Raw genomic sequence first — 16,190 nt, forward strand, 5'->3', positions numbered from 1 at the left:
AAGGCTCAGACATTGAGGTGCCTTAGGGGCCTCTGGATGTTGCCAGGTGTTGCAGTGGGCGTATTCCAATATTAAGCCACTCTTGCTTAAAATCTAAGATGCCGCAAATTGAAAATTTGTGGAATATTCTTAAATCCAGTCGGAACTTGTTCGGACGGCTTGTTGGTAAGAACTGCGGAAAAAAAACGTGTTTCAAACTTGTGTGAGTGAAATTGGTGCAGATTTTAAGAACAAAATGGCTTCACGGGCTAAAGGCTGGGCGGTATTCCTAGATTCCCTGGTTCCTTGAAGCTGGATTTGAGACCTTGACAAACGGGAGAGAGAACGCAAAGCCTGTCTGGTCAAAGTTCCCGACCTCAAATTTATATCGATAATAATAATCCTTACATTTTATACAGTGCCTTTCATGTCAGGAAGAATACTTAAAGCATCTCACAGGATTTTTACTATCGAGGGTAGTGACCGTATTTTGTAGGCCAAAGCAATGGCCAATTTGCCCAAAGCAATGGTCCATAAACAGCCATAGAGTGAGTGACCAGTTTTTATTTGGGGGATTGTTGGCCAGGACACTGAGAGAGAGAAACTCCCTTCTCTTTTTGAATAGTGCCCTGGGACACTTAACATCCAATTGAACAGGCAGACGGGGCTTCGGTTTAACATCTCATCCGAAGGACGGCACTTCCGACAATGCAGCAAACCCTGCAAACACTCCACTGGAGTGTCTGGCCTGTGAGTTCAAAGCCCTGAGGTGGGGCTTGAACACACAACTGTCTGACTCGGAGATGAGACTGACCCAGGCTGTCACACAAATTTTATACAATACAGAAGAACACAAAATTACATTTGTACAGCACCTTTCACGGCAAGAGGACATCCCAAGGCGCTGGACAGTCAGGGATTTGGACCCGAGTGGGCTTTGGGATCAGGAGGGGTGGAGGGCAGGGAGAGTAGGGCTTAGGAGGATGACCTAAGGCACGGTCGAAGAGGCAAGGGAGGGGGCGAGGCGGAAGGAATGTGGAATGGAGTTCCAAAGGCTGAAGGCCTGATCGCCGATGGTGGGACGGGCCGGCGGGGGGAGCGGAAAGGTTTGGATATGGGTTTATACAAGTTTACATGTATGTAGGAAATTTTAAACTTGCTTTAAACTTAAAAGTAAAAACAATCGTCACGTGATTAGAGTATAAAACACACAACCGGCGCCGAAAGATAGACGGAGGGAAAGCGAAACAGAGATGGAAGATTTGTGAATATCTTTTGGCCTCGATGTCTATGGCTTGTCACATCATTCAACATCCATACTGTTACTCATCTGTTTCTAACGCTACCTGGACAGAGGACAGTGTTATTGCAAACCCTTGATTCTCTTAAAGGCACGTGGCACAGTATTCCGTAAGATGATACACAAGCTCTTGTTCGCACCTGCGACCCTTGACCACATGTTACTGAACACGCACTCCACTGGGCCCATTCTTCTGTAACAGGGTCTCCTGTACAAACACAAGAAAGACAAAGAGAGAGAGAGAGAGAGAGAGAGAGAGAAAGAGAGAGAGAGAAAGGGAGATGACTGGTTATAACAATCCTTGCAGACCTCAAAGCGAAAGTCATGACAACAGCAGAAGAGCAAACGAGTTGTGTTTCAAAACAGACGAGCATTACAACGTCATGCACCGAGGTGAAAGATCCTTAAACAAAAAAAACCAACGAACGAACCAAAGTTTTTAAAAGAGAAAAACAAAGGATTATGACCAAAAAGTTTCATGACACTGAACGCATGGTTTTACAGATGTCGAAGCGATCTGATCGGTAACAATAATAATCTTAATATAATAATCCTCCCTTTGATACAGCACTTTATCGTGTCATCAAGAGGTCTCGAAGTGCTTCACAGGTTATGCTGTAAAGTGCAGAGAAGAGTCTGTGTCTTTTCTGGGCAAACTCAACAAATGTCCCCACATGAAGTGAGTGAGCAATTTTTTTGGGGGGATTGTTGGCCAGGACAGCCTTAATTGTTGGTCAAAGATGTGAGAAACTCCCTTATCATTTTAATAGTGCCATGGGATCTTTAATGTCCGCGTGGACAGGCAGAAGGGACCTTGATTCAACATCTCATCTGAAATCTGAAGGACGGCACCTCCGTTAAAGCAGCACTCCCCCCAGCACCTCAGTGGCATGTCAGCCTGGACTATATGCCTCCCAAGTCCCTATCCACAGGAGAGATTTAGTCTGAGCTCTGAATTTGCTGAATTTTTCAGCAGTTTGGAGAGTGTACAAAATTCTAGCAAATTCAAGTCCTTCTCTGGGTAGGAGGAGCGGGACTCGATGATGACAATTTTAAGCTGTTCCAGTTGTTCACTAACTCCAACTCATAAGTTTCTGAACTGCAGTTTTATTTTACTTTATTTTTTTCATCTAAATCCAGATATTTAAAGGCTCTCCCTCCTCCTCTAACTGACAAGGTTGTATTACGTTTAGATGTTTCCAGATTAACCCCACCAGAAAAAAAAACCCTGTAAGTTTTGTTTTCCAAAGTGTTTCTGCCTTAAAAACTCCTGCCTTAAAGTTCGGTTGCCTTCCAGGTACCTCCCTGCTGTGTGGCTCAGCCTGGGGAGAGGGGGGGTTGCGGTGGGTGTGTGGGTGTATGGTATAAGCTCTCGCATCCTCAAGCCTGTATGTTAGCAGCCACAAGACTCTGGCTTCTGCAGGTTGGTGCAGAGATCCATCAGAAAAGATAAACTGCAAAGTGCTCCATCCAGTGGTCAAGTGCAGTGAAACTTCTGCAGTTTGGCTTCGATTCACTCAGTTTAAAAAAATATCCTGGGGCTTTTTTGGGGGACCGTCCTGCATGGAATGGGCTTGTGATTCAGGTGGATGTTTCAGAGGAACTCAGATTCTTTGTCTCAGTTTATCCTGGTCTATATATACCCACCTCCACCCCTAAAGGCCAAATTATTGTCAAGTGGCTGTTCATCTCACTGTTGTTTGTGGGACCTCAACAATGCAGATTAGCCGGTGTAATTTGCCGCTCTAACAACTCTCATTTTCATTTCTTATCAATTACATTTGGTAAAGCACTTTGAGGCCTTTGTTTAACGTGAAAGACACTAAATAAACTTCGAGTTGTTTATTGTTGCTATTACTAAAGGGATGATGAACTGCAGCATTCGGGTAACCTCACAAGTGAGACTGTTTTTCAAGTGAACAGAGAAAAATAATAATAATAACAATAATCCTTGCATTTGACATAGCGCCTTAATCACGTCATCGAGACGTCTCAAAGCGCTTTACAGGATATATTGTAAAGTGGTTTTTGACTGTGCATTCTGTGGCCGAAATGTGGCCAATTTTTTCTAATGTTCGCCAAGACATAATACAGGAGTTTTGCTGTAAAGTGCAATGACTGTGTATTACGCCCACGAAATAAACAGTCAATCCACTTTACAGTATATTTTGTGAAGTGCTTTGAGACGACTCAATGATGTGACAAGGCATTATATGAAATGCAAGGATTATTATTATGTGAGTGAATGTGGCACCCAATTTGCGCACAGCAATATCCGAAAACAGTGATGAAGTGTGTGTGTGGGACAGAGGGGGGAGGAAGGGCGGGTTTGGGGTTTCAGCGAGGACATGTACAGGCTCTAAACAGTCTCTAGAGACATACAGTTGCCTGGCCAGTGTCAGGGTCTAGAAGTTCTTTATTTATGTACCATTTCAGAGCATCTAGAATTTCACAGATTCTTAAACATGGTCTTTAACTTTGAAGCCGTTTGTTTTGTACAAGGAACTACAGCCTTTCAAGGAACTACAGAAACTACTTTCCGTTTGAAAGTTCAAGAGCGAATTCAAACAATTTCCCAAATTCTCCATGCTCTGAAGCAGGGCGGTGCAACTGGCGGCCTGCGGGCCACATCTGGCCCAGGAGATGATTTCATCAGGTTCATGAACCATTTCCAACTTCATTGTCCAGCGAGGCAATACAGGCCCTGAGGCAATCAGAAAACGGTCACCAGGGGCTCAGGCTCTGCCCAGCAATGGGATTGGCCAATCAAGATAAAATATTGCTTCTGGGACTTGTGGACATTTGTCATATCCGGCCCTCAGCAACCGAAAGATTGTACCCTCTGCGCTAAAGTGTTAGGTCCCTTGAGTAAGTCTGACTCAGGTGGAGTTTTTCCCCATTTGTGAGTACTCTGTGCAGTTCTGGTCACCCTACTACAGCAAGGACACTGTGGGATTGGAGTGAGTGCGGTGCAGATTTATTACCAAGGATGAGGAGATACAGCATTCAAGAAAGATTAGACAAGTTGGAGCTTTTTTCTCTTGAATTGAGACGAGTGAGATAGGACCTGATAGAGGGGTTATGAAAGGATTGGATCTGGTGGATGTTGGTGGGTTCAAGACAAGAGGGTGTAAATATAAAACAGAAAGTGGTGGATCTAACAGGGAGATTAGGAGGAACTTCTTCACGCAGAGGGTGGTGAGAATGTGGAACTCACTGCGAAGTTGAAGGTTGAAGCTGTGGTTGAAGAAAAAAGCATCAACATGTTTAAGAGGAAACTTGATGCAAAAACATGAGGGAGAAGGCAATAAATATAAGACAGCCAGTGGTTTTGGAATGGGGAACAAGGAAGGGTGCTGGCATATGTGGAGTAGAAACACTAGCATGGACCAGATGGACTATTTGACCTGCTCTGTGCTGTAACATTCTGTATAATTCTACATATTGAGAAGCCAGAGCAGACCAGTGGGGATTACAATCTGGAGGCGCTTCTTAAAAGCTTCTTATCTAAATGAAGACTACAAATAATAAATTGAATGTTATGTCAAATGAACAGATTGCAATGTAAATGCAAGCTGTTGTTATTCATTGTAGCAGATGTGACAATGGGAGAGGGGTAGAGTGCATGAAGGGAGTGAGGGAAACAGGCGTCGTATAAAAATGATGTTGAATTTGTATAAAATCTTGGTTAGAACCATATTTGGAGTGGGTCTTCACAATATGAGAAGGATAGAGCGGTGATGCAAAGAGTACAGCGTAGGTTTACAAGGATGATACCCAAGGCTGATACCCTGATACTGCTATCAGGATAGACCAGATAAGGTAGGCCTTTTTTCGCTAGAGAAGACGTTTAAGAGTTGACCTAATAGACATGTTTAACATTATAAAAGGGTACTAGATCGAAAAGTAAGTTCAGGAGGAACTTCTTCATAAGCTTATCATAAATAGGCTGTTTCCACTGGTTAGGGAGTCTGTACCCAGGGGACACAAATATAAGATAGCGACTGGGGGGATCTAAAAGAGAATTTAAGAGAAACTACTTAAGGCAGAAGGTAGTGAGATTGTGGAACTTGGTGCCTGAATAAGTGGTTGAATCAGACAGTGTAGATACATTCAAGAGGAAGCAAGACCTTCACATGAGGGAGCAGAGAATAGAATGGTGTTGGAGGGAGTAAGGAGTGAATGAAGATTTGAGTGGAGTATAAACACTGGCACGGGCTGGTTAGGCCAAATGGCCTCTTTCTGTGCTAAACATACTTTGTAAATGGGTTTATATGGATGAGATGAATATAAAGTGTCTTGAGACTCTCTCCTAAGTAAAAGGTGCTACCTACGTACAGTGGAGCCTCATTGTAACCAGGTTTGGATCCATACTGTGCTATAGTGAGGCTCGATAGCTGGTTTCACTCCAAATGTATGTAGCCGTTCTGTGCTGTAAAAACACAAAAATGGCAGAAATTTGGGTCACCGGGCCACCGCAAGGCCACTTCTTGTTCACTGCTCAGGAAGAAGTGATGTCGACGGAGACCTGATGACCTGGAAGCCATCCATTTTAGTAGAGAAGCCAGCCGGCTGCACACTCGCACAGTGAATGGGACCCACAGTGCAACCAAATTCATGCTTATGGTGAATACACTTATAATGGGGTCGCACTGTACATGTTCTTGCTGAAATAGTGTAAGTAAATCCCAACATGCATCTCGCCAACTCTCGAGATCTCAGCTTCGATCAGCTAGACATTGGGTTTCGGGGGCTCCCCAGAGTGGAGATGGACTGTATCTCCCCCAGGAGCTTTTCTCTTCCCAGGGTAACGTGCTATTTACTTTGTGTCCTGCCGTCAAGCTCTTTTGTCAGCCCCGCTATCAGCCTGCCTTCCTCTGATGTAACAGTGACTGGAGACGGAGAGACTGAACCCTAAGCCTCAGAGATTTCTTTTCACATTTTCTCAGTAAAATGGTCAGAGTAAGATTGCTGCAGGTCAAGCCGATTCACTTAAAGATTTCCTTTTCGCTGCATAAACTCAAGGTCCGCTGAGGTGAATCCATGGCTGAGGTCAAACAAGGAACTTGCCTCGAAATAAAAAACGACTGATGGATTATCAGCAAAGAGTCAGCGTGGCTGTCTGGTTTCCTGGGACGTTGCTGTGTCCCATTCGCGCATAAAATCGCGACACTTCGCAGTAAAATTCTATGAAGCGCTTTGAGACGATTCGGTGGCTTGAAGAGACACTACAACAACAACAATAACTTGGATTCATATAGTGCCCTCTACACCGGACGGCGTCTCAGAGCGCTTTGCAGTAATGGATCCCGGGACCGAGCCAGGGGGAGGGGGGGAAAGGTGACCAAAGGCGCGGTCGAAAAGAAAGATCTTCAGCAGAGACCTGAAAATGGGAAGGGAGGGAGCGAGACGAAGGGAGTGAGGAAGGCAGTTCCAGAGCCTCGGGGCATAGTGACTGAAGGCACGGCCGCCGACGGTGGAGCGGAGAACTCGGGGGCCAAGGAGGAGGCCAGACCCGGAGGAATGAAGGCAACAGGTACTGTTTTGAGGAGAGAGGAGGTCAGAGAGGTAGGGGGGTGCAGAGGAGTGCAGGGACTTGAATACGAGGGTGAATATCTTGAAATCTATCCTCTCTGGGACAGGCAGCCAGTGCAGTCTGGTGAGGACTGGGGTGATCGGGGAGCGGAGTTTGGTACGGGTGAGAATGCGGGCAGCAGAGTTCTGAATGAGTTGGATTTTATGGATGGTAGTGGAGGGGAGACCGACGAGGAGGACGTTGGAGTAGTCCAGCTGGGAAGTGACAAAGGCATGGACCAGGGTTTCAGCGGCTTTTGGGGAGAGGTATTGGCGGAGACGGACGATGTGTCGGAGGTGGAAGAAAGCGGTGCTGGTGAGTGACCAGATGTGGGGGAGGAAGGATAATTGGGGGTCGAACCTGACATCGAGGTTGCGTACGCTACGTCAAATGCAAGGATTATTACCCTTCCCAAAGAAGCTGAGAAATATAGCTAATATGTGAGGGGTTACCAGCAGCAACTTTAATGTGCTTTGTGTAAATCGGAAATTGCAGAGCTGACATTTTGCTTTCAGGCCTATTCAGGCCGAGGAAATGCTCGCAAGAAAATGACTGGGAAAATGGTCCCAGTTTTCTTCCCCTTAATCAACAATAGCAACAACAACAAACTCCATTTATATATGGCCTTTCACGTCAGGAGGAGGTCCCAAAGAGCAAGACATTGAGAGGTTGGGATCAGACAGGGGTTGAGGGCAAGGGGTGTGGAGGAGCGAAGGCACAGTCAAAAAGGTCTTGAGACAGGCCTCGAAGGAAGCAAGGGAGGCGGTGATTCCAGGATGGAATTCCAGAGGGTGGGGGCAGAAAGGCTGAAGGTTCGATGGAGCAGGCAGGGTGGGGGACATGGAGCAGGCCAGAGCCTGCAGAGCAGAGGGAGAGGACAGGTTGGTGAAATTTTAATATGTCGCAGGAATAGAGAGAGAAGCAAAGTTGGGGGCGATTGGCTCATGAAGCTGAGTGTGGGGTGAACCTTTTAGCAATTTCAGTCGCAATATCTAATCAACGCTATCAGCGGTCAAATGTCCCAATTTGAACCCCAACGGAGGGGAAACCTCATGCTGTTTAGAGAGACCAGCGCGAGCTAACATATAGAATCAAAACCTAGTGATCTTGTCAGATGTAATATTGTAACAAGGAAGCATAATCCTAGTGTAGAGCTCATTTTCATGTGAAATCAGGACACAGAGATAATAGTAATTCTTGCATTTATAGTGGTTTTCACATCACATGGATGTTTCAAAGCCTTTCAGGGGATTCAATGTCATGTGTCGGGCGGGACCTTAAATTTTTGTAGGCAACAGAGAAGAGCATTGCTACCAACTAAGCCAGACTGACACCTTGATCTTCACACGTGAAAACACATTATCCCTGAAAGCTGTGGAAGCAGAATTGACTGGGATATTTAAATGAGCGATAGTTAGATGCTTGGGAAGTAATGGTATTAATGTGAAGACATTAGGAAGTTTTATTGGATGGGGGAGATCAAGAGGACTGAAGGACCTTCCCTATACAACTAATCTTTTGAAACAGTTCTGTCTATTAGGCGACTAACTCTGAGGTAAGTTAGAAAGCGTGTCACTTTCTCACCATTTCTGGAATATTACCCATTCTAGTTCAAGCAGAAAGAACCCGTTTTGAATGCTAAATGGACAATTAAAAGGACACACACTGAACGCTAACTGGAGTAAAGACAAGTCCACAAGTGACACATTGTTCTGAATCAACAGACATCCACTGATTCACATGGCCACTGCTTAACGACTGGTACAGAATCAGAGCACGCATGAAATAACGCATTGGATGGAGGAAAAAAAAACAAGCAAAGTTTAAGGAAAATGAACCTATCTGTCTATCGACTGATAAATCGATAGATATATGTACATGTTAAGATCCTGGTCTTGTCTCCCTGAATCACACTGCATTAGTTACTTACCACAATCCAGTTGGCTTCAATAAAGGAGACAGGACAGTCAGAACTGAATAATAATAATCCTTGCATTTGATATTGCGCCTTATCATGTCGTTGAGACATTTCAAAGCGCTTAACAGAATATGCACTTTACTGAATATGCACTGAATATGCACAATTGACTGTGTATTTTGTGGGAGAAACGTGGCAGCAAATTGCGCATAGCAGTGTCCCACAAACAGTCGTGGGTTTCCTGTGGCGGGATTTTTACCCCCAGAAAGCGATCTGTCCATCGACTAACAACCAGGTTCCTACTTACTGCTAGTTAAACCTGCCTAAGAGTAAGCAAACATTAGCTAAGGCTTCGCTCTGCTTGGGAATCAAATTCGGGTCCTCTCGCTTGTGGAGGTGAGCACGCTAACCACTACACTACAGGACTTCACAATTGTTCTAAAGGTTCCTGTATGTATCGCTACCTGACGGGTGTGTTTCCCACAGGGTTGAGGTGATTTGGCCAATCCCTTGCCTCTATTGCACTCCTCATTTCTCCGTTCCTTGTCCCCTCACCTTCCCCATTCACTCCACCTCTTCCTTTGCTTTATCTTCTATCTAACAGCAGATAAATAGGTCTGAGAGGTCTCTTACTCTTTAAGAGAGCCAGCACAGACACAGTAGCCCTTCTTTGGTGCTCTGAATTTCTATGGATCTATGGTTCTACTGCGTTCAAGTCCCTAAAAATGTTAGTTTCGAAAACTAATTAGCGAGAAAACTAATTGCTAATTAGTCTCAGTGATTCAGGGAGTTATCAACTCATTGCCTATAAATACGCAACATTTTATGAATCGCCTCATTTAAAAGTACCAAATAATAATAATAAAGTGTTGAGAAAGCACGAAACAATACAACACAATATAAAATTATATGTTTATAGCGCCTTTCAAGTCGGGAGGATATCCCAAGGTGCTGGACAGTCAGGGATTTGGACCCTAGCTGGGGTTTGGGATCATGGAGGGTGGAGGGTAGGGAGGTTTAGGAGGATAGCTGAAGGTGCAGTTGAAGTGGACAAATAACTTGAGGAAGCCTCGACTTGGAAGCCATTTTCTCTCCTCTCTCTTTGCCCTCCGAGCAGGAATGGGTTAAACAACGAGGTACGTTCGAAGGAAGCCTACGAGTAAAAGCTATACATTTTCATCGACCTGGCTTTACCACTCAACAAAAAGCACAAGCGAGGAAATCATGAGAATAGGGGACCTCTCCATCTGGAAGCCAGATTGGAGCATTTTTCATAAATAAAAACATGACAGAGATTTATCGTTTTACAAAAAATTTGGTCAGCCAGATGTCTGACACACGCAGAAACCCATCGGCATTCTTTCAGCCAGAAATAGAATGTGATCTCTCTCTCTCTCAGCTCAGAGGGATTCACACACTCCCTGTTCTTCTAATCCAAGAGAGTAATAGGTGCAGGTTGGCAAGAGTCAAGGCTTGGGGTGCAATGGTTGGGGGTTTGGGAGTGGGGGGAAGGGAAGTGAAGCGGTGGAGGGTGTTATTGTTGGGGTTTGATCAGCTAAAACTTGCCACGCCAAACCTAAAGTGCTTTTGTTTTTCAACCGTTGATGAATGAAAGCTAGAGTCAAGCAAATATCAGCGGTTTCAGCTGTTGTAAAGATCCCGTGCAAATGTCCTCGTGCATTATAGGCCAATAATAATAAAAATAATCCTTGCCTTTGATGTAGCGCCTTACAACAACAACAAGATTCCATTTATAAAGCGCCTTTCACGTCAGGAGGACGTCCCAAGGCGCTGCACAGTTGGGTCAGGACCCGAGCAGGGGGGAAATGGTCAGGGTGAGGGGAGGGAAGGGAGGGAGCGAGAGGGGGGAAATGGTCAGGGTGAGGGGAGGGAAGGGAGGGAGCGAGGAGGGGGAAGAGAGTCGAGAGGGGAGCTGAAGGCTCGGTCAAAGAGAAAGGTTTTGAGACCGGCCTTGAAGGAGGAAAGGGAGGAAGCGGCGAAGGCACTGGGGGATGGAGTTCCAGAGCCTGGGGGCTGAGAGGCTGAAGGCCCGACCACCGATGGTAGGGCGATTGGGGCGGGGGACGTGGAGCAGACCGGAGCCAGAGGAACGGAGGGTACGGGCAGGTAGGTAGGGGGATAGTAGGTTGGAGAGGTAGGAGGGAGCAAGGCCGTGAATGGCCTTGTAGGTGAGGATGAGGATCTTGAAATCAATCCTCTGGGGGATGGGGAGCCAGTGGAGGCGAGCGAGGGTGGGAGTGATGTGGTCCGAAGCCTGGTGCGGGACAGTACACGAGCTGCAGAGTTCTGAATGACCTGCAGCTTGTGGAGGGAGGGGCGGGAAGGCCGGCGAGGAGAGAGTTCCCATAGTCCAGCCTTGAGGTGACAAAGGCGTGGACCAGGGTTTCAGCAGCGTGAGGGGTGAGGTAGTGCCGTAGTCTGGCGATGTTCCGGAGGTGATGGAAGGCGGTGCCAGTTGTGGTGCGGATGTGAGGGAGAAAGGACAGCTCAGGGTCGAACAAAACGCCGAGGTTCCTGACTGGCTTTGAGAGGTGGAGAGTGCAGCCTTGGATGCTGATGGTGTCGGCGCCTGAGGTGCGGAGGCGCTGACGTGAGCCAATCAGGAGGGCCTCGGTTTTTCGCACGTTGAGCTGAAGAAAGTTGTCTCTCGTCCAGGACTCGATGTCAGACAGGCAGCTGTCAGGACATCGGTGGCGTGGAGTTGAGAGTAGAGGAGGAAAGGTAGAGTTGGGTGTCATCCGCATACATGTGGAAGTTAACCCCATGTCTGTGGATGATGTCACCAAGTGGGAGCATGTAGAGGGTGAAGAGGAGGGGACCGAGGACAGAGCCCTGAGGGACACCACATGAGATAGTGCGGGGGGTGGAGGAGAAGCCATTTGTAGAGACAAAAGTGAAGACGGTGAGAAAGGTACGACCTAAACCATTCAAGGACAGTGCCTTGAAGGTTGAGGTGGGAGGACAAGAGGTGGAGTAGGATAGCGTGGTCGACCGTATCGAATCCTTATAACATCATTGAAACGTTTCAAAGAGCTTCACTGAATATATTGTAAAGTGAATTGACTGTGTATTTTGTAGGCGAAACGTGGCAGCCAATTGCGCACAGCAGTGTCCCACAAGCAGTCGTGGATTGAGTCACCAATTTATTTTTATTATTATCTTTTTTTGAGGGATTATTATCAGGTGTGTGGAGTAAGGAAACTTGCCCAAGGTTTCGCCCTGCCGGGAATCGAACCCAGGGCTCTCTCTTAATTTTTTTTTAATGGATTGTTACTATTATTGTTGAATATTATTATTATTTCCAGAATCATTGATTGCTGAGGAAGCTCTGAAACACACACACATTCTGCCTTTGTATCAGTGAGGGCGCTGTGACAACACAGATGCCTCTGAGGGGGTCGAGTAATTGCTTTGCCAATCCACGGACTGCTTTAAAGATGAAGGTTTCGCTGGACTTCAAGGGGTTAAGTAATTCCAACAGAAGTGAGGTGTCCCCAAAACTTTTGTTTTGGTCAGTCAGGTGTCCCACACCCTGGGAAAAAAACAATCACTGTGCTTAAGATCTTCAAACCAGACTGAGAGTTCCACATATGTATGCCACCTATACACGGTAAATCTCCCTGTGTCTGGAAAGGAATGCACAATCTCACGCTGGAGGAATGCACCTGCTTACCTGATGCAGAGCGTTAAACGCGTGGGGAGTGGGGTGGAGGGAAGAAGATAGCTCCTGGAGTTTAGCCAGCTAAAACTGCATAGCTTGCCATTGATAGCACTATCTGGCAAGCTTCCCACTGCTTATCCAGCTCGGACCACCCTACCCGCTAGTGTTTCAGTTTTCAGAGTTAGTAGAAGGTGAGTGGGAAGGATGTCTGTCTCCATTGACCTCAGTATTTTCAATTGACTAGGCTTCCTGATCAGTCGGTTGATTTTTTGTGTTAATCTAGAAGGAAATCCCTGTAAAATAATCACATTATTCCTATATTTGGAAGTGGTGTTCTTTGTGTTGCACTTCTAGAACGGACATGAAAACAATCAAATGATTGTCAAACATTGTGCAAACAACCATTTTGAAGGCCACTTCAATGCAGCATGTGTGTGTGCGCTGGGAGGTGAGGGGTGAGTGGGGGTAAGACATCTGGGTTCAAGTAGTTAAAAAGAAATGGTTCAATGCAAGAGATGTATCAGCTGCACAAGTGGAACATAAGAGAGAGGGAGAGAAAAACAAACAACGATTTATGAAAACATGCAATGGGTTTGTTAACTTGAAAGAATGAAGACAGGAATATAAACTCGCGAATTAATTACCAGTATGTGCCATAATTTTACCAGCATCAGCTTGTTCCTGAGGGACCTTTTTCTCATGAACTGATCGAGGTCGCTGGCTTTTTACTGTATGCTCTGCCATCAATCCAAACTCTAAAGACAGAATAGAGGTTCATCAAATCTCCGCCATCGCACAGTCCCGCAATAACTTTCTCTCCTCCCTTCCTTTTGTCTATTTTCATGCATAACCCCCACCTCCCCACATCGCTGCTGAAATATTTAGAGCAACATTTGGAAACATTCCACCATTTGTTTTCTTCTCAAACAAACTCCCCCTCCCGCCCGCAACTATTAATAATAATCCTTACATTTGATATAACGCCTTATCACGTCGTTGAGACGTCTCAAAATGCTTCACGAATTGTATTGTAAAGTGGATTGACTGTGTATTTTGTGGGCGAAACGCACCAGCCAATTGCGCACAGCAATGTCCTGCAAACAGTCGTAGATTTAAGTGACTGTTTTGGAGGGATTATTACCCACGGGCAGCCATCCGCCAATCAACTAACAATCCTGTCAATTATAATAATAATATTAATTCCTAATAATCCCGGGTCTGTAGTTTGTTCCAAATCCATGTTGAGAACCTTTCGTGATTTTTCACACCAGGCAATCATTTATATGACCAGCGTGAAAGCGCATCGACTGCGAACACCTTTCCAAACCTTCACCACTGTTTACACATCAGAAACTGAACTGTTAAAGCCCAGAAAAGTGGTTTCAAAAAGATCTCAGTTAAGAAGCGATGTTACTTTGTTGCTCTAAATATTTCTTGCTGGCCACCGACCCGTAATGGGACAACCTTTTTTTTAACCAACACCTTGCGTTTATATAGCACCCTTCACGCGGGGTAGCATCTCGGGAGCGCTTAATCCAGCCGCAACATGCACACTGGATCCATCCTGAGGAAACTCGGTTGAGCCTGTCTGAGAGTCGGATGTGGGGTGTGTGGAGAGGGAAGGAAACATGAGGAATAGAGGGACCGTGGGTTCAAATATATTGTCCGCTACAGTTTTCGTTTTGTAACAAACGAAAGGAAAAAAAAAGGCCTGATCAACAAAATATATATCCAACGCACTTGAACCACAAGGTGGAAGGTAAAACTGCTAAGACCAATTTAACACTGAAAGAAAATACTCTGTTTAGCGACATTTCAAGCCTATCTGCGGCCTTTGGTGTGATAATAGTTTGTGGCATTCTGTGCATACACTGACGTAAATTGCTTGTTCATTGTTAAACAGTTCTAAATTCGCTTCTCCCCATCTGTTAACTTTCTAAACAGAAGCATAATGTACAATACCCCTGTGTAAGCGCACGGATACAATCAACAGCATCAAATTACATTTATATAGCGCCTTTCGCATTGGCAGGACGTCACAAGGCTCTGGAAGTCAAGGATTGCACCATGGCTGGGTGTTGGGATCAGAAAGGGTGGAGGGCAGGGAGGGTGAGCACACACACATACAGCAATACATTTCTGTAAAATTCCTTTCATTCACGGTTCATTGTCTAAATTGCGCCGACTGCAATTCAGACAAATGACTTGGGTGTCGAACGACTTGCAGAATGAACAGTTGCAAAGTGCACAGCATCCAACCCCAGAGAACATGGTTAAAACAGCTGGAGGAAAGGGGGAAGCGGAAATATTAGGAATACAGGAGCTGTGGGTTAAAAGTGTAGCATTCCTGGCTTCCCCCCCCCCCCCCCCTTGGATACAAGGCGGGGGCAACTGACTCTTAAACAAACTCCAGTAGTTCCACAGAGAACAGAAAGGTAAAGGATTAACATTAGCAATAAACCATTTACATCAGTACAGAGGATGCCTTGAAGTGCTTCACACAACTGATTGGGAGCCTGAGCTGGGAAAACGAAGAGCTGAGGAGGTGTTTGTGTGTGTGGAGGGTGGGGGGGAGTGGGTGGGGGGAATATTTGGGTGAAAACGTAGTGAAGAGGCGGGTGGGAGGGGGAGGAATAACAACTTTGGGATAGAGACGCAGTCAGCGGGGTTTGAACAGCTGTAGGCTTGCTCATTTGGAAACTCTCCACCATCATCCTCTTGGAGAAAATCGTCCACCGAACACAGGACTAATCCAACAGTGCAGTTTGCTTCAAATCCATCCCGACAACACTTTGTGATTGTTCACACTGGGAAACCAGTTGTTTTTATGACAGCGTGACAGATTGACTGCGAATGTCGTTCAAAACATTCAGCACTCGATCCAAGGATCACAGGACCAGAGAACGTCACAGCTCAGAAACGGACCCGTTTAGCTCACTAGGATCACTCTACCCATTAGGGCTTTGGCTTGTAGGATTAACAGGAGCTGGGTGGGAGGATTCCCTGCCCCCAGTGACTGGTCTACCCTTCCAAGTCCTGCCGATGAGCCAGGCTGGGTTGTGCTATCATCAGCTGTACCCTGGAATACTGCGGACCTGCCTGGCTCAGGAACCAGACTAGAGTCTCGTGGAGTCCTGTAGCTCAGTGGTCAGAGCACTTGCTTTGCATGTGAGAGACCTGAGTTCAATTCCAGGCAGGGCGAAACCTTGGGCAAGTTTCCTTACTCCACACGCCTAATAATAATCCCTCCAAAAAACCCAAAACAATAATTAAATTGGTCATTTTCAATCTACGACTGTTTGTGGGACATTGCTGTGCGCAATTGGCTGCCGCGTTCGCCCACAAATATACAGTCAATTCACTTTACAGTGTGTTCTGTGAAGCGCTTTGAGACGTCCTCCTGACATGAAAAGCGCTATATCAAATGCAAGGATTATTATTATTATTATTATTATTATTATTATTATTATTATAGAGACCACCACAGAGAGCTGGCTCGGTTCTTCCTTGCATTTGATATAACGCTTTATCACGTCGTTGAGCTGTCTCAAAGCGCTTCACAGATTATACTGTAAAGTAAATGAACTGTGTATTTTGTGGGCAATATCCAAACCATGCAGCAGTGTCCCACAAATAGTTATGTAATGAGCGATCAAATAATTATTACCCCTGGGAAACGATCCGCCAATCAACTAACAACCAGGTTCCTACATACTGCTGGTAAACCGAGACACGA

The 16,190-nt window shown here is 45.8% G+C and overlaps 1 protein-coding gene across 1 annotated transcript in view; it reads right to left on the minus strand.

Annotated features, from left to right (window-relative positions):
* The window catches only part of LOC103185612 (adhesion G protein-coupled receptor B3-like), a 231,373-nt gene that overhangs the window by 104,482 nt on the left and 110,701 nt on the right, over window positions 1-16,190 (minus strand). The window contains exons 4-5 of the mRNA XM_042332747.1: window positions 13,099-13,209; window positions 1,326-1,487 (exon numbers count right to left, since the gene is read on the minus strand). Of these exons, the coding sequence (XP_042188681.1) occupies window positions 1,326-1,487; window positions 13,099-13,209 (273 nt within the window). The remainder of the gene's footprint in view (window positions 1-1,325; window positions 1,488-13,098; window positions 13,210-16,190) is intronic.

Source organism: Callorhinchus milii, unplaced genomic scaffold (genome assembly GCF_018977255.1).
Source record: "Callorhinchus milii isolate IMCB2004 unplaced genomic scaffold, IMCB_Cmil_1.0 Scaffold3, whole genome shotgun sequence".
NCBI lineage: Eukaryota > Metazoa > Chordata > Chondrichthyes > Chimaeriformes > Callorhinchidae > Callorhinchus > Callorhinchus milii.